Genomic DNA, 24,299 nt, shown 5'->3' on the forward strand with positions numbered 1-24,299 from the left:
TCCATGGATTCTAGGCATTGTGGAGAAAGGCCTAACCTTAGACTTCCACCATACTCCTCGGGACAAATTTATGTTAACACCTGTTCGTTCCTCCTCTACAGAGCAGTTGGCGCTGGAGTCTGAGGTCCGGGAGCTCCAACAGAAGAATGTTCTAGTCAAAGTCCCTGCAGGCGAGGAAGGTAGGGGGTTTTATTCCCCTCTGTTCCTGGTCAAAATCGCACCATTATTAATTTAAAAGGCCTGAATAATTTTCTGTTCATACCCTCCTTCAAAATGGAGTCGGTCAAGACAGCAATAAAATTACTCTTTCACCACTGTTTTATGGTTGTCTTAGATCTCAAAGACGCCTATTACCATGTACCAATTCATATTGATCATCAGAGATTTCTTAGGGTGGCGGTTTCACTAGCTGGCACAGTAGAACACTTTCAATATCAGGCACTTCCGTTCGGAGTCGCAGTTGCACCCAGGATGTTCACAAAAATCATGGTGGAGGTTATGGCGCACTTGCATGAACAGGATATATTAATAGTCCCGTACCTGGATGATTTGCTAATTGTGGGTCATTCTGAGTCGCATTGCACAGACCAACTACAGAAAGTCATGGATGCGTTACACAAATTGGGCTGGATGATCAATATAAAAAAATTGCGCCTTAAGCCCCTAAAAATACAGGAATTCCTAGGATATGTTATTGACTCTAGTCAGCAGGAATGTCGCCTGCCGGACGCAAAAGTTGCTAAGATTAAGCAGTTGGTCACAAGGGCAATAAATAATCCCTTAGTATCAGTCAGGAGTGCGATGTCAATCTTGGGTTCTCTTACATCCTGCATCCCGGCAGTTCTCTGGACACAGTTCCACACAAGGGCTTTACAGTGGGACGTGTTACACAATTCCCGTCGTCTAAATGCTCACCTCGACAGTAAATTCACACTTTCTACGGAGACTGTACATTAGCTGGGTTGGTGGACTCACACTTCGAATCTGCACAGGGAGGTCCCTTGGATAAATCACGTATCTAGGGTGTTGACTACGGACGCTAGCCCCAAAGGGTGGGGGGCTCACTTAGGGGAGGATTGGGTTCAGGGACTATGGTCTCAGTCTGAACAGGACTCTTCCTCCAACTTGAAAGAACTGTTGGCAGTAAAACATGCCTTAAATAGATTCCTTGTACCCCTACAGGATCGACACGTCAGGCTTTTGTCAGACAATCGGGTAACTGTGGCCTACATTAATCGTCAAGGTGGCACGCGATCCAGTACATTGATGGAGGTCGCAAATCATATCTTTCAGGTGGCCGAAGTACATCTTCTCTCCCTGACGGCGCTTCATATAAAAGGAAGTATCAACACCAAAGCCGACTATCTAAGCCGCAACATGCTCAGACAGGGGGAGTGGTCGTTAAATCCAGCCATTTTCAGTCAGATCATCCAGTTATGGGGTTGTCCGGAGATAGACCTTTTTGCCAACAGAGAGAACAAGAAATTACTCCAATTCTGTTCCCTAAATCCAAAAGACAACCCATACGGTGTGGACGCTCTGCTGATATCTTGGCACTTCAGGCTCGCGTATGCCTTTCCCCCTCTAAATCTGATTCCCCTAGTCCTGAGGAAGATTCGGGAGGACAAGGCCCGGGTAATCTTCATAGCTCCATTTTGGCCCAAGAGGGCTTGGTTTCCTTGGCTGAGGAAGATGTCTGTCTGCCAACCATGGGTTCTTCCAGAGCTACCAGATCTGCTCTCCCAGGGACCAATCCTCCATCCTCAAGTAGCCAACTTACACCTAGCGGCATGGAACTTGAGAGGTCCTTACTGAGGGGGAAAGGGTTCTCTCAGAATCTGGTAAATACTCTCCTTAAAAGTAGGAAACCCTCTACAACGGGCATTTATGTGAGAGTATGGAGAAAATTTTTATCCTTTTCTGGGGCTCAAATTGACCAAGAACCATGTATTAACCAGATTCTTGAATTTTTACAAAAAGGCCTGGAAATGGGCTTGGCCACAAGTACTCTTAGAGTTCAGGTGTCAGCGCTGGGAGCGTTATATAATCTTAATTTAGCCAGTAATCACTGGATTTCTAGATTCTTTAAAGCAGTCACCAGGTCTAGACCAATTATTAAACAAAGGTTAGTCCCATGGGACCTAAATTTGGTACTCTCAGCCCTGACGATAGCCCCATTCGAGCCCATTGATACTATTCCTCTGAAGATCCTGTCAATCAAAACAGCCCTGTTAGTTGCTCTCACATCTGCTAGAAGGGTTAGTGATCTGCAGGCACTCTCCAGACATCCCCCATACATGCAGGTTAGGGAGGATAGGGTCATATTGAAACCCGATCCCCTATATCTGCCTAAAGTTGCGTCTAAATTTCACAGGGTTCAGGAGGTAGTCCCTTGCTCCAACCCTACTAACGATAAAGAACGTAAATTCCATTGCTTAGATGTGAGGAGATGCCTCCTTAAATATATTACAGTTTCAAATTCCTGGAAAAAAGATAACTCTTTATTTGTAGCCTATCAGGGGGTAAGGAAAGGTCTTAGAGTATCTAAAAACACTCTAGCCAGATGGATTAGGGAGGCGATCTCTCTCGCTTATACCGCAGGTGGCAACGAAGTTCCAGATGGTATAAAGGCACACTCCACGCGGGCCATGGCATCTTCCTGGGCGGAGAGGTCAGAAGTGTCAATCGAAGACATATGTAAGGCGGCCACATGGTCTTCCCCTTCTACCTTTCTTAGACATTACAGATTAGATCTGGGTAGTTCCTCAGACCTTACGTTTGGGAGAAGAGTGCTAGAAGCTATTATCCCCCCCTAAATCTTTCGTCTCTGAAAGTCTCTCGTTGTGCTGTCATGGCGACTGAATAAATACGTACGCTACTCACCTGGTAGCAGTGTTTTTTCAGGAGCCATGACAGCACCCTTAGATTCCCTACCCTATATTTTTGGATGATGCAACACCCTGTTAATCTTGAGTTAAAGTTTATGTTCACTTGCATAATAAAAAGTATTCATGTATATACTGCATCTGTGTTATTAACCAAGGTGGTCCTCTCATGCTCTGGAAACAAAACTGACGTGGGAGAGAGGTACCGCCCTTTTTATGTCTGTAGGTTTCCTGTCCCTGAAGGGCGGATCCCCTCTCTCGTTGTGCTGTCATGGCTCCTGAAAAAACACTGCTACCAGGTGAGTAGCGTACGTATATACCTGTATGACATCTCCTCCTGTATATAGTATATACCTGTATGTCATCTCCCCTGTATATAGTATATACCTGCTGTATGTCATCTCCTCCTCTATATACCTATGTGTCATCTCTTTTATATAGTATATACCTGTATGTCATCTCCTCCTGTATGTAGTATATACGTGTCATCTCCTCCTGTATATAGTATATACCTGTAAGTCATCTCCTCCTGTATATAGTATATAACTGTGTCATCTGCTCTTGTATATAGCATATACCGGTGTGTCATCTCCCCTGTATATAGTATGTACCTGTATGTCATCTCCTCATGTATATAGTATATATGTGTGTCATCTCCTCTGTATATAGTATATACAGTGGGGCAAAAAAGTATTTAGTCAGTCAGCAATAATGCAATTTCCACCACTTAAAAAGATGAGGCGTCTGTAATTTACATCATAGGTAGACTATGGGAGACAAACTGAGAAAAAAAAATCTAGAAAATCACATTGTCTGTTTTTTTAACATTTTATTTGCATATTATGGTGGAAAATAAGTATTTGGTCAGAAACAAAATTTCATCTCAATACTTTGTAATATATCCTTTGTTGGCAATGACAGAGGTCAAACGTTTTCTGTAAGTCTTCACAAGGTTGCCACACACTGTTGTTGGTATGTTGGCCCTTTCCTCCATGCAGATCTCCTCTAGAGCAGTGATGTTTTTGGCTTTTCGCTTGGCAACACGGACTTTCAACTCCCTCCAAAGGTTTTCTATAGGGTTGAGATCTGGAGACTGGCTAGGCCACTCCAGGACCTTGAAATGCTTCTTACGAAGCCACTCCTTCGTTGCCCTGGCAGTGTGCTTTGGATCATTGTCATGTTGAAAGACCCAGCCACGTTTCATCTTCAATGCCCTTGCTGATGGAAGGAGGTTTGCACTCAAAATCTCACGATACATGGCCCCATTCATTCTTTCATGTACCCGGATCAGTCGTCCTGGCCCCTTTACAGAGAAACAGCCCCAAAGCATGATGTTTCCACCACCATGCTTTACAGTAGGTATGGTGTTTGATGGATGCAACTCAGTATTCTTTTTCCTCCAAACACGACAAGTTGTGTTTCTACCAAACAGTTCCAGTTTGGTTTCATCAGACCATAGGACATTCTCCCAAAACTCCTCTGGATCATCCAAATGCTCTCTAGCAAACTTCAGACGGGCCCGGACATGTACTGGCTTAAGCAGTGGGACACGTCTGGCACTGCAGGATCTGAGTCCATGGTAGCGTAGTGTGTTACTTATGGTAGGCCTTGTTACATTGGTCCCAGCTCTCTGCAGTTCATTCACTAGGTCCCCCCGCATGGTTCTGGGATTTTTGCTCACCGTTCTTGTGATTATTCTGACCCCACGGGGTGGGATTTTGCGTGGAGCCCCAGATCGAGGGAGATTATCAGTGGTCTTGTATGTCTTCCATTTTCTAATTATTGCTCCCACTGTTGATTTCTTCACTCCAAGCTGGTTGGCTATTGCAGGTTACAGTCTTCCCAGCCTGGTGCAGGGCTACAATTTTGTTTCTGGTGTCCTTTGACAGCTCTTTGGTCTTCACCATAGTGGAGTTTGGAGTCAGGCTGTTTGAGGGTGTGCACAGGTGTCTTTTTATACTGATAACAAGTTTAAACAGGTGCCATTACTACAGGTAATGAGTAGTGTTGAGCATTCCGATACCGCAAGTATCGGGTATCGGCCGATACTTGCGGTATCGGAATTCCGATACCGAGATCCGATATTTTTGTGGTATCGGGTATCGGTATCGGAGGTGTAAATTAAAGAATTAAAATAAAAAATATTGTTATATTCACCTCTCCGGCGGCCCCTGGAACATCACCGCGAGTCACCGGCGTCCGGCAGGCTTCTTTGTTAAAAATGAGCGCCTTTAGGACCTGCGGAATGACGTCGCCGCTTCTGATTGGTCGCGTGCCGCCCATGTGACCGCCACGTGACCAATCAGAAGCCGCGACGTCATTCCTCAGATAAATTCCTAGATTGAGCGCCTTTAGGACCTGTGGAATGACGTCGCGGCTTCTGATTGGTCGCGTGGCGGTCACATGGGCGGCACGCGACCAATCAGAAGCCGCGACGTCATTCCGCAGGTCCTAAAGGCGCTCATTTTGAACAAAGAAGCCTGCCGGACGCCGGTTCCTCGCGGTGATGTTCCAGAGGCCGCCGGAGAGGTGAATATAACAATATTTTTTATTTTAATTCTTTAATTTACACCTCACTATGGATCCCAGGGCCTGAAGGAGAGTTTCCTCTCCTTCAGACCCTGGGATCCATCAGGATACCTTCCGATACTTGGTGTCCCATTGACTTGTATTGGTATCGGATATCGGTATCGGCGATATCCGATACTTTTCGGGTATCGGCCGATACTATCCGATACCGATACTTTCAAGTATCGGACGGTATCGCTCAACACTAGTAATGAGTGGAGGAAAGAGGAGACTATTAAAGAAGAAGTTACAGGTCTGTGAGAGCCAGAAATCTTGATTGTTTGTTTCTGACCAAATACTTATTTTCCACCATAATATGCAAAAAAAATGATAAAAAAATAGACAATGTGATTTTCTGGATTTTTTCTTCTCAGTTTGTCTCCCATAGTTGAGGTCTACCTATGATGTAAATTACAGATGCCTCTCATCTTTTTAAGTGGTGGAACTTGCACTATTGCTGACTGACTAAATACTTTTTTGCCCCACTGTACCTGTGTCATCTCCTCCTGTATATAGTATATATCTGTGTCTCATCTCCTTTATTAGACCTCGTTCACACGTTATTTGCTCAGTATTTTTACCTGAGTATTTGTAAGCTAAATTGGCAGCCTGATAAATCCCCAGCCAACAGGAAGCCCTCCCCCATGGCAGTATATATTAGCTCACACATACACATAATAGCCAGGTTATGTGACTGACAGCTGCCGTATTTCCTATATGGTACATTTGTTGCTCTTATAGTTTGTCGGCTTATTAATCAGATTTTTATTTTTGAAGGATAATACCAGACTTGTGTGTGTTTTAGGGTGAGTTTCTTGTGTCAAGTTGTGTGTGTTGAGTTGCGTGTGGCGACATGCATCTAGCGAGTTTTGTGAGATGAGTTTTGTGTGGCGAAATGCGTTTAGCAACTTTTTGTGTCAAGTTGCATGTGACAGGTTAGTGTAGCAAGTTGTGTGCAGCAAGTTTTGTGCATGGCGAGCTTTATGTGTAGTGCGTTTTGAGTATGTGCAAGTTTTGTGTGAGGCAACTTCTGCATGTGTTGAAACTTTTGTGCATGTGCCAATTTTTCCGTGTGTGTAAGTTTTGCGTTGGGTGAGTTTTACATGAGGCGAGTCTTGCATGTGTGGCTACTTTTGCGTGAGCCTAGTTTTGCATCTGGCGAATTTTGCGCGTGGCGAGTTTTGAGCGGTGACTTTTGTGTTTTGACTTTTATGTGGCGAGGTTGGTGTATGTGTGGTTAAATGTGTGCTGAGGGTGGTATATGTGTTAACGCACGTGGTAGTGTGTGGCGCATTTTGTGTGTGTGTTCATATCCCCGTGTGTGGTGAGTATCCCATGTCGGGGCCCCACCTTAGCAACTGTACGGTATATACTCTTTGGCGCCATCGCTCTCACTCTTTAAGCCCCCTTGTTCACATCTGGCAGCTGTCAATTTGCCTCCAACACTTTTCCTTTCCCTTTTTTCCTCATTATGTAGATAGAGGCAAAATTGTTTGGTGAATTGGAAAGCGCAGGGTTAAAATTGCGCCTCACAAGATAGCTTATGACGCTCTCGGAGTCCAGACGTGTGACTGTGCAAAATTTTGTGGCTGTAGCTGCGACGGTGCAGATCCCAGTCCCGAACACACACACACACACACACACACACACACACACACACACACACACACACACACACACACACACACACACACCTTTATATATTAGATTAACATTTTTTTTCTATTAATACGTCAAAGTAATGAACTATTGCGTGCCGCTGCCACCATTCATTTACCTCTTCCCTGTGATATATCAATATGGCTGGAAATGTGTCATTAAGACGTCCTGCGTCTAGTTAGAGAAAAGGAGGGGGCTGATGACAAGGTGGACACTTTTCTGTGGTGCTCTCCCCCGATGGAGATTGCTGCATTCTGCCTGCGGCACAATAAATATTCTAATGCAAGGCCAGCTTCTTTATCCAACAAAGTTTTTTTTTCCTCCTTTTTTTTTCTGTATCAACTCTTCTAATTCTGTCTCTCATAAATTGCAGTGATGGAGAATAGACATTGTAGATATGAAGTGAGATGAGATCTGCACAAAGTTGTCCTTCATAATTGCATCCCACCCTAAAGGATTTCTCTTTTGCTGTTCCCCCTAGAATGGTTTAAAGCAGCAAATTATTATATTGCTATTTCATAAAATATATTCCTTTCTTTAATCAGATGAGCAGCGTGAAGAAGCTCATTCCACGTCTCAACGCAATTCTATTTCGCCTTCAATTTGAAGAGCAAGTAAACAACATCAAACCCGATATTATGGCTGTCAGCGAAGCGTGCGAGGAGATAAAGAAAAGCAGGAGCTTCGCTAAACTGCTGGAGATAGTGCTGCTCATAGGAAACTACATGAATGCCGGGTCCAGAAATGCACAAACGTTCGGATTCAACCTCAGCTCTCTTTGTAAAGTGAGTGTTACTTTTATTAATGACATCTTTCTACGTGCCGCGTGTTTCCTGACGACGTCATTCTGCAGCCGCAGCACCATCACGTTTATTATTGGAGACGGAGGAAAAATAGTTTCTACATATGTTCTTCAAAATGTTTGTTGTCAGTTTATTCTCTATTTCTGTGGTTTGATCATAAGTAACCCTAATGGATATACTATAAAATGCGGAGCGCAGAACTCCAGCATGTCCAATACAAGAAACCTTTACGTAAAAGGAGCCAGGGAAGCAGGATGTGCGCACAGGCGCTCTGGCCTCTTATTGATCCTCTGCACATCATACTTTCTATGCACCTGGTAGAAAAACGCTAAACTTTTCATAACTTGTAGAACATTCCTTACTTTAATGTAAAACTACTTGGGTAATATTTTTCCTCCTCCTCCTTTTTGTTGTGTGCATGTGGTGGGTGCTTCCTGTTGACTTATGGTGGGTCACAGTCATAGAACCCACCTAACCTTGTCTCTGTACTGTGAATCTGTTATTACTAATTACAAGTAATTATTTGTAGCCAATCTTTATATGTTAACATATAAAAATCAATGTCATCTTAAATATCCATGAACTTTTGTGGACACCATTCTATAAGGTATTAAATCCAAGGGTAGATCGGCACTCAATAAATCAGGGTGCTGCTCGTGACGCTGCATATAAAGTGGGCGAGATATATAGAAGTCTCCTGCCCACTGTGCTTCTTTTTATGTCATTTTCTCCGGCGAGTACACTGAGTTTTCTGTGGGGATTGCGCTTTTAGTACTTTTCTATAGCGGAAACACGTCAAAATGGCATGTAACCGGAGTACTGTATATTAATAAAGTTTTGTCTAAGCCAAATACCAGTAAGTATCAAAAACAAATGAGATTTATTTAAAACATGACACCCCAGATATAAAAAAAAAATGCAGCTGCAAAAATGCGGTGATAACACATATAAAAAAAACGCACACACAAACAATGAAAAACCACAAGTAACCCCTTTTACATAATATATGTAGAAATTCTGCTCCATCAAAAACTTGTGGGAATGTAACCTAAGAATTGCATGGGTAATTTTGATCCGTGACTCAGATCAGAAAAGGTCTAGATTATAATAGGTGCATGATCTACGCGTGGAACACACTTAAAGAACAGTTATGTGAAAAACGCACATCTGAGCGATGCTTTCAGCAGCTAACTAGAAACAACAAATGGCATGGAACATGTTAAATGTCCAATTAGTGTTCTGCATCATGACACCTTTATGTAACATGTTATCATTTAAAGAGCCCTCTTTATGTATTAAGAATGGGCGTCAAAAGTGCTCATAGCTGTCCCTAATGCCCCTCGAAAGGGTGTGACTCGCTACCTTAGATTGGCCCACTCATTCCAGATCCCACAGTCCTCACTATGAAAGTGTAAGATCACGTATTGTATCAAGCGGTTTCTGAATAGTAACCAATGTAATGCTGTTATCATTCTGTAGCCGCCCAGTTAAGCACCTTCTGGGTTGAGGGGGAGAGCGAGATCTCACTTTTTCCCCTACGGGGTCATGGAGGGATGTAGGATCTCACTTTTCCCCCCTACGGGGTCATGGAGGGATATAGGCTCTCACTTTTCCCCCTACGGGGGTCATGGAGGAATGTAGGATCTCACTTTTCTCTCCTACAGGGTCATGGAGGGATGCAGGATCTCTCTCCCTCCCCCTATGAGGGCCATGGAGGGATGTAGGATCTCCGTTTTCCCCCCTATGGGGTCATGGAGGGATGTATGATCTCACTTTCCCCCCTACAGGGGTCATGGAGGGATATAGGATCTCACTTTCCCCTCCTACAGGGTCATGGAGGGATGCAGGATCTCACTCCCCCTCCCCCCCCATACGGGGGTCATGGAGGGATATAGGGTCTCATTTTCTCCTCCTACAGGGTTATGGAGGGATGCAGGATCTCACTCCCCCCTACGGGGGCCATGGAGGGATGTGGGATCTTACTTTTTCCCCCTACGGGGTCATGGAGGGATGTAGGATCTCACTTTCCCCCCTACAGGGGTCATGGAGGGATATAGGATCTCACTTTCCCCTCCTACAGGGTCATGGAGGGATGCAGGATCTCACTCCCCCCTACGGGGATCAAGGAGGGATGTAAGATCTCACTTTTCCCCCCTATGGGGTCATGGAGGGATATAGGATCTCACTTCCCCCCCTATGGGGGGTCATGGAGGGATGTAGGATCTCACTTTTCCCCCCTACGGGTTCATGGAGGGATGTAGGATCTCTCTGCATGCTGCAATCCCACATGTTTTGGCCAGGCTTCGGTAGAAAGTTGGGCCCTTTCGACAGGGTATTAGGAGCACCCTTTCCATTAACATATTTAGTAGAATCACAACCTGGTGCTGCCAACGCTTTTATTATAAAATGGGGCAGATCAAGTTTAGTGATAGGTGCACTTTTTCATGTGATGTTAAAAAGGATATATATATACGTACATCATTTGCATCTTAGAAACTAAATAAGGATGATAATGTTTCTCCTGTGCCGTGGGGGGGGACAGTTGACTTGTGGTTGGCTCACTTTTTTACACTATCGATGCTGATTTTCTCTTCTAATAGGCAGATATTTCAGCAGCAGCTTGCATAGACACACGTTCTGGACATTGCTCCAGCCTGTCGGGTCCAATAAGTAGCCTCTAAAGTCATCAGTTATCCTGTATGTACGACTGCAAGAAACTCGGGGAAATCTTAAAATGAAATTATTTCTAAGTTTATTCTGGAAATCCGAGTTGCCACCATTTCAGAATCAGGTTTTATTGAATTTAAACCTACATTATGCCTCCATGACTTCCCCTGGACATTCAGATCATAAATAATAACCTGGATGATGTATATATATGATGGTCCTGTACCCAGCGCTGTACACTATACAAAATAATGAGTTTTCTAAACAATATGAATGCGCTGCTCGTAGACGCTTGCTGGGGCAACTTTAATGCAATATTTCAGGAAAAAACAATACCCACACATCAATTTTATTGATGCTACACCAGAGGTGACAGCATTTAAAGGAAAATAAACCTATTCAATTTTGCTGTCTTAAGTGTGCCTTTCAGGCTGCATTTGGAGGTAGATGGGGATATAAAATGTGATTAATGGGCAATTCACTTTGATCCTATGTTGTAAATCTAACTTTGTTAAACTCATGACTACATGTGCCTCTAACAATACAGAGAGGTCTTTAATGACGATGGTCCATTTCTTAATGTCGATGTGAATATTTTATGCTTTCTGTCACCTATTTTCTCATTCACATCTTCACTTTTTATGAAAGGAAAGCCAGGATGGCTGGTGTGTGATACATGGTAGAGCACAAAGAAATATTCATTCAAATATTAGCTTTATTAGAGCAGGCAGAGAATCTTACAAGTGCAATCTGTGACCACCACTCTGATCATCCCCTTTTACATCTTGTAATTCCAGATGGACCCTATTATGTACAATAACAAATAGTAGTACCGTGTTAACCAGAAAAATTGAATACTTTTCTGCCCGATGATGACAAAGTATCCTCGGAGTGATACCTTTTTTTGGGTAACCAGAAAATAATATATGATTGCAGCTTTCAGAGAGCACAGAGGCTCCTTCAGGCAGGATTCCAAATATATTAATAAGAAAAAGGCACAACATTTAAGGGATTACAGCAGGACATTTGTTCATGAGGTGGGATGGGTAATATCTCATGGACAAATGTCCTGCTGTAGTATCCCTTTAATGTTGTGCCTTTTTCTTATTAATTTATTTGGAAACCTGCCTGAAGAAGGAGCCTCTGTGCTTTGGAAGCTGCAAGCATACAGGTGCTTCTCACAACATTAGAATATCATCAAAACATTAATTTATTTCAGTTCTTCAATACAAAAAGTGAAACTTCTATATTATATAGAGCCATTACTAACAGAGTGATTTTTCAACTGTTTGTCTGTTAATGTTGATGATTATGGCTTACAGCCAATGAAAACCCAAAAGTCATTATCTCAGTAAATTAGAATAATTAACAAAAACACATGCAAAGGCTTCATAAGTGTTTAAAAAGGTCACTTAGTCTGTTTCAGTAGGCTCCACAACCATGGGGAAGACTGCTGACATGACATATGTCCAAAAGGCAGTCATTGACACACTGCACAAGAAGGGCAAGCCACAAAAGGTCATTGCTAAAGAAACTGGCTGTTCACAGAGTGCTGTATCCAAGCATATTAATGGAAAGTTGAGTGGAAGGAAAAAGTGTGGTAGAAAAAGGTGCACAAGTAACCGGGTTAACCGCAGCCTGTAAAGGATTGTTAAGAAAAGGCTATTCAAGAATTTAGGGGAGATTCCCAAGGCGTGGGCTGCTGCTGGAGTCATTGCCTCAATAGCCACCACACACAGACATAAACAATGGCGTATCCCAGCCCATTTTCCGGAAGAATCAATCATCACTACTGTTTCACCAAATCATACAAATAATGCACATACATATGCAGTGGCTTGCAAAAGTATTCAACCCCCCCGCCCCCCCCCATTTTTTTTTTTTTACCTACACTGTGTGCAAAATTATTAGGCAAGTTGTATTTTAGAGGATTATTTTTATTGATCAACAACTATGTTCTCAATCAACCCAAAAGACTCATAAATATCAAAGCTTAATATTTTTGGAAGTTGGAGTGTGTTTTTTTTAGATTTGGCTATCTTAAGAGGATATCTGTTTGTGCAGGTAATTATTACTGTGCAGAATTATTAGGCAACTTCCTTTCCTTTGGCAAAATGGGTCAGAAGAGAGATTTGACGGGCTCTGAAAAGTCCAAAATTGTGAGACGTCTTGCAGAGGGATGCAGCAGTCTTGAAACTGCCAAACTTTTGAAGCGTGATCACCGAACAATCAAGCGTTTAATGGCAAATAGCCAGCAGGGTCGCAAGAAGCGTGTTGGGCAAAAAAGGTGCAAAATAACTGCCCGTGAATTGAGGAAAATCAAGCGTGAAGCTGCCAAGATGCCATTTGCCACCAGTTTTGCCAAATTTCAGAGCTGCAACGTTACTGGAATAACAAAAAGCACAAGGTGTGTGATACTCAGGGACATGGCCAAGGTAAATAATGATGAAAAACGACCACCTCTGAACAAGAAACATAAGATAAAATGTCAAGACTGGGACAAGAAATATCTTAAGACTGACTTTTGAAAGATTTTATGGACTGATGAAATGAGTGACAATGGATGGGCCAGATGGATGGGCCAGAGGCTTGATCAGTAAAGGGCAGAGAGCTCCACTCCGACTCAGACTCCAGCAAGGTGGAGGTGGGGTACTGGTATGAGCTGGTATCACCAAAGATGAACTTGTGGGGCCTTTTCGGGTTGAGGATGGACTGAAGCTCAACTCCCAGGCCTACTGCCAGTTTCTGGAAGACAACTTCTTAAAGCAGTGGTACAGGAAGAAGTCGGTATTGTCCAAGAAAAACATGATTTTAATGCAGGACAATGCTCCATCACATGCCTCCAACTACTCCACAGCGTGGCTGGCCAGTAAAGGTCTCAAAGAAGAAAAAATAATGACATGGCCCCCTTGTTCACCTGATCTGAACCCCATGGAGAACCTGTGGTCCCTCATAAAATGTGAGATCTACTAGAAGGAGGTAAAACAGTCCACCTCTCGGAACAGTGTCTGGGAGGCTGTGGTGGCTGCTGCACGCAATGTTGATCGTAAACAGATCAAGGAACTGACAGAATCTATGGATGGAAGGCTGCTGAGTGTCATCATAAAGAAAGGTGGCTATATTGGTCACCAATTTCTTGGGGTTTTGTTTTTGCATGTCGGAAATGTTTATTTCTAAATTTTGTGCAGTTACATTGGTTTACCTGGTGAAAATAAACAAGTGAGATGGGTATATATTTGGTTTTTATTAAGTTGCCTAATAATTCTGCCCAGTAATAGTTACCTGCACCAACAGATGTCCTCCTAAGATAGCCAAATCTAAAAAAAAACCCACTCCAACTTCCAAAAATATTAAGCTTTGATATTTGAGTCTTTTGGGTTGATTGAGAACATAGAACATTGTTGATCAATATCTTATATATAATTGCCTAGAATACTACTTCCTGCAATTTGTGCCAACTTCCGTGGCTTTGTCCGGAGCTAATGTCCGGAGCTAATGTCCGGAGATAAGTGACGTCAACAGTGTCCAGTGTCTGATTGGTTGCCGCCTGCTGCGAGCGACCAATCAAACGTGCCGTACTGTGACACACTCCGCCCGCCATTTTGGTGTGATTTTTGAATTTTTTACCTCACAGCAAGTTTCTACTGCGTGGAGGCGGGCCCAGTGATGTTGCTCTTCAAGCTCCTGCCGAATTTCAAGTATATATGGATTCTAGACTCCCGATTCTTTAGAATCGGGCTGCCATCTAGTCAATAATAATCCACTAAAATACAACTTGCCTAATAATTCTGCACACAGTGTATTTTGTTACAGTAGCATGTGTGTTCAGCCCAACCGGCAACCGATCTCCAAACTCAATTGTCCATGCATACGAGTTCGCCAGGATGTCATCCTTGATCCTCTCTTTTCGAGATCACTCCAACAACTACACTACCGTTCAAAAGTTTAGGGTCACTTACAAATTTCCTTGTTTTTGAAAGAAAAGCACAGTTTTTACCAATGAAGCTAACATTAAATGATCCAGAAACACACACATTGTTAATGTGGTAAATTACTATTCTAGCTGCAAACGTCTAGTTTGTAATGCAATATCATCATAGGTGTATAGAGGCCCATTTCCAACAACCTTCACTCCAGTGTTCTTATGGTACTTGGTACTTTGTGTTTGATAACTGTGTAAGAAGGCTAATGGATGGTTAGAATACCCTTGAAAACCCTTGTGCAAGTATGTTAGCACAGCTGAAAACAGTTTGGCTGATTAGAGAAGCTATAAACCTGACCTTCCTTTGAGCTAGTTGAGAATCTGGAGCATTACATTTGTTAGTTCCATTAAACTCTCAAAATGGCCAGAAAAAAGAACTTTCATGTGAAACTCGACAGTGTATTCTTGTTCTTAGAAATGAAGGCTATTCGGGGGCGTTGTTTTGGTGTCAATGGAGAGACACACTTGAAGAGGGAGCTCTGGGGAAAAATCTCATAAAGCAGCTACTAACGCATTTTAAAGGAGGCTCCTGGCCCCGTAACCCCTCAATATCAATCTCTCATACTATAGGGAGCATTCCCAGCTTAAAATCAGCCGGCTAAACTGTGTTTCAGGCCGTAACCCAGCACCTGCCTGACGGGGCCTGTGAGATCTTCCAAGCCTGAGAGGCCTAGCATCACGGATAGGGGACTTATTTTTTGCCCACTCACGTTCCCTGCGAATACGGACCCCAATAAAGACCCTTCAGGGAGTCCCGCAGATCATAAGCCTGAAGAATTCCCATCTGACTGATACCAGAGAGCAGGTGCAGCAACACTCCTGAATTGGAATTTACAAGAATCTTTTGGCCACCGGAGACCTTGTGGTTTCAGAAACCAGCACAAACCCTTGGTTCCAGGAGACCCACGGCAGATAGCGCCGCCGAAGAGCCGCTGAGATTAAGTGGCTGATAACAGAGAGCGGGGACTACAGAGCAACGGCACCTCATCGGATGCAAGAATCACCATATTTCCCCTGGCACCGGTATCATCCAGGGGAACCCCCAAAGATAAGGATCAAGTAAAAGACCCCTCAGATCCTCCAAAACAACAGGCTCCAAGCCCTTGCAGCAGGAGACTAGCAGACTACAAAACCGCTGGAGCGCCGCCAAAAGTTCATCTTACCTTCCGACGCAAGTCTTCATCTACTCCTGGGGATTCCTAGAGACAAACCGCAAGGTCAGTCACATATCACTCCACGGATAAATTGAGGCCCCGGATTTAAGCCGGCGGTCTATGGAGGCCCGAAAATTAAAAAAAAAAAAAAAAAATAGTCCCCTGAAAATAAGCTTAAAACACTGCAAGAAGATCTACAAAGGGTGGATAATTTTAGGAGAGTCCTCCCCTCATCGGCCCTACAAAAAACAACTCCAGAAGTGGAGTGCAAGTGTGACTTTTATTAACCCTGCTGTTCTGTTCGGTCTGGGGAGACCTATTTTGAACTTTGGTATTTTTTGGAGTGTTCAAGATGCGGTTCTGAAACTTGTGGTTGATTGACTTAAATGAGGATGGTTCGGTCGGCCACGGGTTTCAGAGCCGCATCTTGAATATTTTAAAGAATATTGAAGTTCAAAGTCGGTCATTTTTGACCAACAGAACAGCAGGGTTAAACTACTGTCACACATAATACTCGTCTATGGGAAGTAGTTGCGTCTGTTTTCTCAAAACACCAGGAATTGGCGGACAACCCGATGTTTAAAATCTCCGCCAGTGCCCTCTGACCGAGATCATGAGCAACTCGAGATTTAAGGGGAAGGCTAACCCCACTACCCCAATTAAGACACAATATGGACTAAAACAAGACAAACCTCTAGGTCGCAGAGAACAAGAAAGGAACAGGGCTAGCTCCATTACCTCTCCTAAGCATAGGTCAAGATCTCCACGGAGAGATACGCCTCGTTTACTTGGCTACGGATCCAATACTCAACCCTTTGGCAGTAAATCCTCTCCTACTAAAATGGATTCTACTAGTTTGAAGGGAATGAGCCCAAGATGACTCCAAGGTTAGAGTCTCTTGCAAAGAGAATGAAAACAGAAATGGACTCCAACTTCCAAAGATACTGTGATAAGGTCAACAAGATCGACAAACAATTGTCAAAACATGAGGAGAGGTTAAATAACATAGTAACATAGTAACATAGTAACATAGTTAGTAAGGCCGAAAAAAGACATTTGTCCATCCAGTTCAGCCTATATTCCATCATAATAAATACCCAGATCTACGTCCTTCTACAGAACCTAATAATTGTATGATACAATATTGTTCTGCTCCAGGAAGACATCCAGGCCTCTCTTGAACCCCTCGACTGAGTTCGCCATCACCACCTCCTCAGGCAAGCAATTCCAGATTCTCACTGCCCTAACAGTAAAGAATCCTCTTCTATGTTGGTGGAAAAACCTTCTCTCCTCCAGACGCAAAGAATGCCCCCTTGTGCCCGTCACCTTCCTTGGTATAAACAGATCCTCAGCGAGATATTTGTATTGTCCCCTTATATACTTATACATGGTTATTAGATCGCCCCTCAGTCGTCTTTTTTCTAGACTAAATAATCCTAATTTCGCTAATCTATCTGGGTATTGTAGTTCTCCCATCCCCTTTATTAATTTTGTTGCCCTCCTTTGTACTCTCTCTAGTTCCATTATATCCTTCCTGAGCACCGGTGCCCAAAACTGGACACAGTACTCCATGTGCGGTCTAACTAGGGATTTGTACAGAGGCAGTATAATGCTCTCATCATGTGTATCCAGACCTCTTTTAATGCACCCCATGATCCTGTTTGCCTTGGCAGCTGCTGCCTGGCACTGGCTGCTCCAGGTAAGTTTATCATTAACTAGGATCCCCAAGTCCTTCTCCCTGTCAGATTTACCCAGTGGTTTCCCGTTCAGTGTGTAATGGTGATATTGATTCCCTCTTCCCATGTGTATAACCTTACATTTATCATTGTTAAACCTCATCTGCCACCTTTCAGCCCAAGTTTCCAACTTATCCAGATCCATCTGTAGCAGAATACTATCTTCTCTTGTATTAACTGCTTTACATAGTTTTGTATCATCTGCAAATATCGATATTTTACTGTGTAAACCTTCTACCAGATCATTAATGAATATGTTGAAGAGAACAGGTCCCAATACTGACCCCTGCGGTACCCCACTGGTCACAGCGACCCAGTTAGAGACTATACCATTTATAACCACCCTCTGCTTTCTATCACTAAGCCAGTTACTAACCCATTTACACACATTTTCCCCCAGACCAAGCATTCTCATTTTGTGTACCAACCTCTTGTGCGGCACGGTATCAAACGCTTTGGAAAAATCGAGATATACCACGTCCAATGACTCACCGTGGTCCAGTCTATAGCTTACCTCTTCATAAAAACTGATTAGATTGGTTTGACAGGAGCGATTTCTCATAAACCCATGCTGATATGGAGTTAAACAGTTATTCTCATTGAGATAATCCAGAATAACATCCCTCAGAAACCCTTCAAATATTTTACCAACAATAGAGGTTAGACTTACTGGCCTATAATTTCCAGGTTCACTTTTAGAGCCCTTTTTGAATATTGGCACCACATTTGCTATGCGCCAGTCCTGCGGAACAGACCCTGTCGCTATAGAGTCACTAAAAATAAGAAATAATGGTTTATCTATTACATTACTTAGTTCTCTTAGTACTCGTGGGTGTATGCCATCCGGACCCGGAGATTTATCTATTTTAATCTTATTTAGCCGGTTTCGCACCTCTTCTTGGGTTAGATTGGTGACCCTTAATATAGGGTTTTCATTGTTTCTTGGGATTTCACCTAGCATTTCATTTTCCACTGTGAATACCGTGGAGAAGAAGGTGTTTAATATGTTAGCTTTTTCCTCGTCATCTACAACCATTCTTTCCTCACTATTTTTTAAGGGGCCTACATTTTCAGTTTTTATTCTTTTACTATTGATATAGTTGAAGAACAGTTTGGGATTAGTTTTACTCTCCTTAGCAATGTGCTTCTCTGTTTCCTTTTTGGCAGCTTTAATTAGTTTTTTAGATAAAGTATTTTTCTCCCTATAGTTTTTTAGAGCTTCAATGGTGCCATCCTGCTTTAGTAGTGCAAATGCTTTCTTTTTACTGTTAATTGCCTGTCTTACTTCTTTGTTTAGCCACATTGGGTTTTTCCTATTTCTAGTCCTTTTATTCCCACAAGGTATAAACCGCTTACACTGCCTATTTAGGATGTTCTTAAACATTTCCCATTTATTATCTGTATTCTCATTTCTGAGGATATTGTCCCAGTCTACCAGATTAAGGGCATCTCTAAGCTGTTCAAACTTTGCCTTCCTAAAGTTCAATGTTTTTGTGACTCCCTGACAAGTCCCCCTAGTGAAAGACAGGTGAAACTGCACAATATTGTGGTCGCTATTTCCTAAATGCCCAACCACCTGCAGATTTGTTATTCTGTCAGGTCTATTAGATAGTATTAGGTCTAAAAGTGCTGCTCCTCTGGTTGGATTCTGCACCAATTGTGAAAGATAATTTTTCTTGGTTATTAGCAGAAACCTGTTGCCTTTATGGGTTTCACAGGTTTCTGTTTCCCAGTTAATATCCGGGTAGTTAAAGTCCCCCATAACCAGGACCTCATTATGGGTTGCAGCTTCATCTATCTGCTTTAGAAGTAGACTTTCCATGCTTTCTGTTATATTTGGGGGTTTGTAACAGACCCCAATGAGAATTTTGTTACCATTTTTCCCTCCATGAATTTCAACCCATATGGACTCGACATCCTCATTCCCTTCGCTAATATCCTCCCTTAAAGTGGACTTTAGACAAGACTTTACATAGAGACAAACCCCTCCTCCTCTCCGATTTTTACGATCCTTTCTAAACAGACTGTAACCCTGTAAGTTAACTGCCCAGTCATAGCTTTCATCTAACCATGTCTCGGTTATTCCCACTATGTCAAAGTTACCTGTAGATATTTCTGCTTCTAGTTCTTCCATCTTGTTTGTCAGGCTTCTGGCGTTTGCGAGCATGCAGTTTAGAGGATTTTGTTTTGTTCCAATCTCCTCACTGTGGATTGTTTTAGAAATGTTCTTACCTCCCTTCTGAGTATGTTTTCCTGGGTCGTCTTTGTTCGAGTCTAATGTTTTTCTTCCCGTCCCCTCTTCTTCTAGTTTAACGCCCTCCTGATGAGTGTAGCGAGTCTTCTGGCGAATGTGTGTTTCCCAGGTTTGTTGAGGTGTAGTCCGTCTCTGGCGAGGAGTCCATCATACCAGTAATTCACACCGTGGTCCAGGAATCCAAATCCTTGTTGTCTGCACCATCGTCTTAGCCAGTTGTTTGCATCAAGGATCCTGTTCCATCTCCTGGTGCCATGCCCGTCTACTGGAAGGATAGAAGAAAAAACTACCTATGCATCCAGTTCCTTTACTTTCTTCCCCAACTCTTCAAAGTCCTTGCAGATTGTCGGTAGGTCCTTCCTTGCCGTGTCATTGGTGCCAACATGTATCAGAAGAAATGGGTGGACGTCCTTGGAGCTGAAGAGCTTTGGTATCCTATCGGTCACATCCTTGATCATCGCACCTGGAAGGCAGCATACTTCTCTTGCAGTTATGTCCGGTCTGCAGATGGCTGCTTCGGTGCCTCTCAGTAGTGAGTCTCCCACCACCACCACTCTTCGTTGCTTCTTGGCTGTACTTTTTGCTGTCACTTGTTGCTGTGTGCCCCTTTCTTTTTTGCTTGCTGGTATTGCTTCATTCTTAGGTGTGCCATCTTCATCCTCTACAAAGATTTGATATCGGTTCTTCAGTTGTGTGGTTGGTGATTTCTCCATGGTCTTCTTGCTTCTTTTGGTCACATGCTTCCACTCATCTGCTTTTGGAGGTTCTCTGACACTTTTTGCACCTTCTGTGACCAGTAGAGATGCTTCTGTTCTGTCTAGAAAGTCTTCATTCTCTTTGATGAGTTTCAAAGTTGCTATTCTTTCTTCCAGACCCCGCACCTTTTCTTCTAAAAGGGCCACTAGTCTACACTTCTGACAGGTGAAATTGGATTCTTCTTCTGGTCGATCTGTGAACATGTAGCACATGCTGCAGCTCACCATGTAGGTTGTCACATCTGCCATGTTGCTCCTAGATCCTGCTGACTTGCTGTGTGTTTTCCTTCTTGTGTAATCTACTCAGCCAAGCTCTCTTGCAATAATGTCCTACAGGCAAAAATGCTTTCGAAGCAGCTGGTCCCGGCTGTACCCAACGATCTTCTAGCTTAGGGAGACTTCGCTTCTCCCCGAAGGCACCTGGAATATGCAAATTAGCCTCCTGAAGCTTGAATCCCTGGTTTGGTGATGCTTTCGAAGCAGCTGGTCCCGGCTGTACCCAACGATCTTCTAGCTTAGGGAGACTTCGCTTCTCCCAGAAGGCACCTGGAATATGCAAATTAGCCTCCTGAAGCTTGAATCCCTGGTTTGGTGATGCTTTCGAAGCAGCTGGTCCCAACGATCTTCTAGCTTAGGGAGACTTCGCTTCTCCCAGAAGGCACCTGGAATATGCAAATTAGCCTCCTGAAGCTTGAATCCCTGGTTTGGTGATGCTTTCGAAGCAGCTGGTCCCGGCTGTACCCAACGATCTTCTAGCTTAGGGAGACTTCGCTTCTCCCAGAAGGCACCTGGAATATGCAAATTAGCCTCCTGAAGCTTGAATCCCTGGTTTGGTGATGCTTTCGAAGCAGCTGGTCCCGGCTGTACCCAACGATCTTCTAGCTTAGGGAGACTTCGCTTCTCCCAGAAGGCACCTGGAATATGCAAATTAGCCTCCTGAAGCTTGAATCCCTGGTTGAGCTAATAAGCTTGAGCCTAGATCAACAATTTCTTTTGATGAATTGGACCAGCTCACCCTGGAGATGAAACATCTACGCTCCAAAATGGCAGATCTTGAAGACAGGAGCCGACGGAACAACCTAAAAATAAGGGGCATTTCAGAGGACGTGACTCAGGAACAGCTGTCGAATCACCTCAAGGTTATCTTTAAATCGGCCTTGCCTGACCTTTCAGATCTGGATCTGACGATTGATAGAGCCCACCGGTTGCCTAAACCTCCTAAGGTTTCTGCAGACTTGCCAAGAGATACTATCCTCAAACTTCACTTTTTCAGAACCAAAGAGATGATACTTGGCTACCTAAAGGACAAGAAAACCTTTCCAGAGCCATACAAGGAACTAAAGGTTTTCCCCGACTTTTCAAAAGAAACCTTGGAAGGCCGAAGGGAATTCAGGCCCGTGACTACAGCTCTTCGCGATAAAGGAATCCGTTACAAATGGGGCTTTCCATTGAAACTGTTAATTTCATACCGGGGAAAAACCATACCAATCTTCACCATTGAAGACGGACTGAACTTCGTTAGATCGCTGAATGGAGACTAACCAGACAATGGTTGAAAGGAAGCATCTTCTCAGCCATCCCCTAGTGGCAGGGGCCTCCGTCTCAATCATTATTTGAGATTTTTGTCTTATTCCCACCCTCTTTTAACAACCCCATTTTTCTTTTTCAGGTAGTTCTGCGGACCTACTTGGGCAGACTTTGTGGATGGTATACATATTACTGTCGGTTTTCTGTGTTTAGTGCAATTTTATTTTTCAGGTTTTAACTAAGGATTCGCCGAGACTGCGGATCGTAAGAAGAAGGTTTTACTATGGTACATAAGTTATTATATTTTGCTTTTCAGTGTAATTTTCTTTTTCAAATTACAGAAATCCTAAGGTTTAAAGTGTTACTCTCTATTACAGCGAATCGGTTAAAATGACCTTTAAGATTCCTTCTTACAACATCAGAGGGCTGAACAGCCCCCAAAAGAGGCATACTATATGGAGAGAGTTACTCAAATCTCAGGCAGACATCGCCTGTATTCAGGAGACAGTTTTTGGCAGGAAACCACCCCTACTTCAAACATCGCAGCTTTCCTCACATTTTTGAAGCTTGCAGTTCCAGCAAAAGAGCTGGAGTGATTACCCTGGTCAAAAATACCGTTCCCTTTGAGGTCCAGTTTGCTGATGCCAAAGGCAGATACCATATTTTGATCGGTGTCATCAATGGTCAAACATGTACCCTGTTGAATGTGTATGTACCAAATAGAAATCAGGTTAGATTCCTGACAAAATTGTTGAAGAGGGTTACTGAGGTAAAAAAAGGGACTTTCACACTTTTGGGAGACTTTCATATCACACCAGACAGGACTCTAGACTCTTCCTCGGACTCTAGACCAGCCTCTGATAACCTGAATTGGTGGCTGGATAGAAACAAACTTTAAGATGTCTGAATTCCTCATCTAAGGAATTCACTCATTTTTCTACAGTCCACCAATCGGCTTCTAGGATAGACTTGATCCTGACATATATTTTCTCTCTTGAGAAGTTCAAAAAGGTATACATTGGAGATAGGACGATATCCGATCATTCCCCAGTCATTGCTGAGATTCTTTTTGGTCCGTTACTAAAAAACGTAAGGATGTGGAAATGCAACTCCATTATTACCCATGACCTCATTCATAGGGCTACGATTCAAAAAGCTACTGACAACTATTTTATCGAAAATATCCCAGAATCCACCAATCCATCCGTTAACTGGTGTGCCCACAAGGCAGATATCAGGGGCATCATATTGAGTATTTCTTCCAAAATCAAAAAATAAAATAGGGAGAAAATACACAAATTGCAAAAGTCTATATGTGAGTTGGAAAAGACTCTACTAGGCCTTCCCTCTCCCTCCCTTGAGAAACAGTCTGACTTAACATGTTTAAGGCAAGAACTAAGATCCTTGCTTTACTCACCATGTGAAGCAGCTCTTAAATCCTCAAAATACAAGTTCTATTCATCATTAAATAAGCCTACCCGATATATGGCAAACAGGATCAAAAATCTAAGAACCCAAAACAAAATAAATAGAATCTCCTCTATGGAAGGCAATGCCACGTTATCCCACCCTCAGGACATAGCCAATGAATTCTCCGAATATTATACTAAATTATACAACCTAAACTTAGACCCATCTTCACCTCCCCCAAACGAACTCGACATCAAGACATATCTCGCAAACATTGAGCTGCCATCCATAACTAATGATGATCTGGACTCTGTCTGCGCCTTTTACCACCCAAGAAGTTGAAGATACTATCAATCAACTCGACCTTCATAAGTCACCTGGGCCGCATGGCTACAATAATGCCTATTATAAAGCCTTTGGCAAAAGTTTATCTCCGCATCTTGTGAAGCTTTTCAACTATGCTTCAACGACAGGATCCTTCCCGCCAGAGATGTTGGAGGCCTCTATCACACTAATTCTAAAACAATCAGGTGATCCCATGTCTCCAAGTAGCTACAGACCGATATCCCTTCTAAACACAAATATAAAAATATTTTAAAAAATCCTGACCAATAGGCTGAGCTACATTTTACCCAACTTAATAGTCAATGACCAAATGGGATTCGTTAAGGGCAGACAACCAGCTGATGCTACAAGGAGAATACTGGACTCCATCAAACTCACCAATTCAACCAGGACCCCAACAGTTTTTATATCACTAGATGCTGAGAAGGCATTCAATCGTATTGATTGGTGCTTTCTCAGCCAGGCTTTAATCAAATTTGGATTTAATAGTAACCTTCATGACATTATACAAAGGCACTACAGCTAGAATTACCTGTAATAATCATGTCTCGGAT

General features: G+C 43.0%; 1 protein-coding gene across 2 annotated transcripts in view; it reads left to right on the top strand.

Moving 5' to 3' along the window:
- The window catches only part of DIAPH3 (diaphanous related formin 3), a 789,152-nt gene that overhangs the window by 358,469 nt on the left and 406,384 nt on the right, over positions 1–24,299 (top strand). For both annotated transcript variants that reach the window (XM_069758173.1, XM_069758174.1), the window contains exon 21: positions 7,658–7,897. In XM_069758173.1, coding sequence (XP_069614274.1) covers positions 7,658–7,897 — 240 coding nt within the window. The remainder of the gene's footprint in view (positions 1–7,657; positions 7,898–24,299) is intronic.

The sequence above is a fragment of the Ranitomeya imitator genome, chromosome 3 (assembly GCF_032444005.1).
Source record: "Ranitomeya imitator isolate aRanImi1 chromosome 3, aRanImi1.pri, whole genome shotgun sequence".
Classification (NCBI taxonomy): Eukaryota; Metazoa; Chordata; class Amphibia; order Anura; family Dendrobatidae; genus Ranitomeya; species Ranitomeya imitator.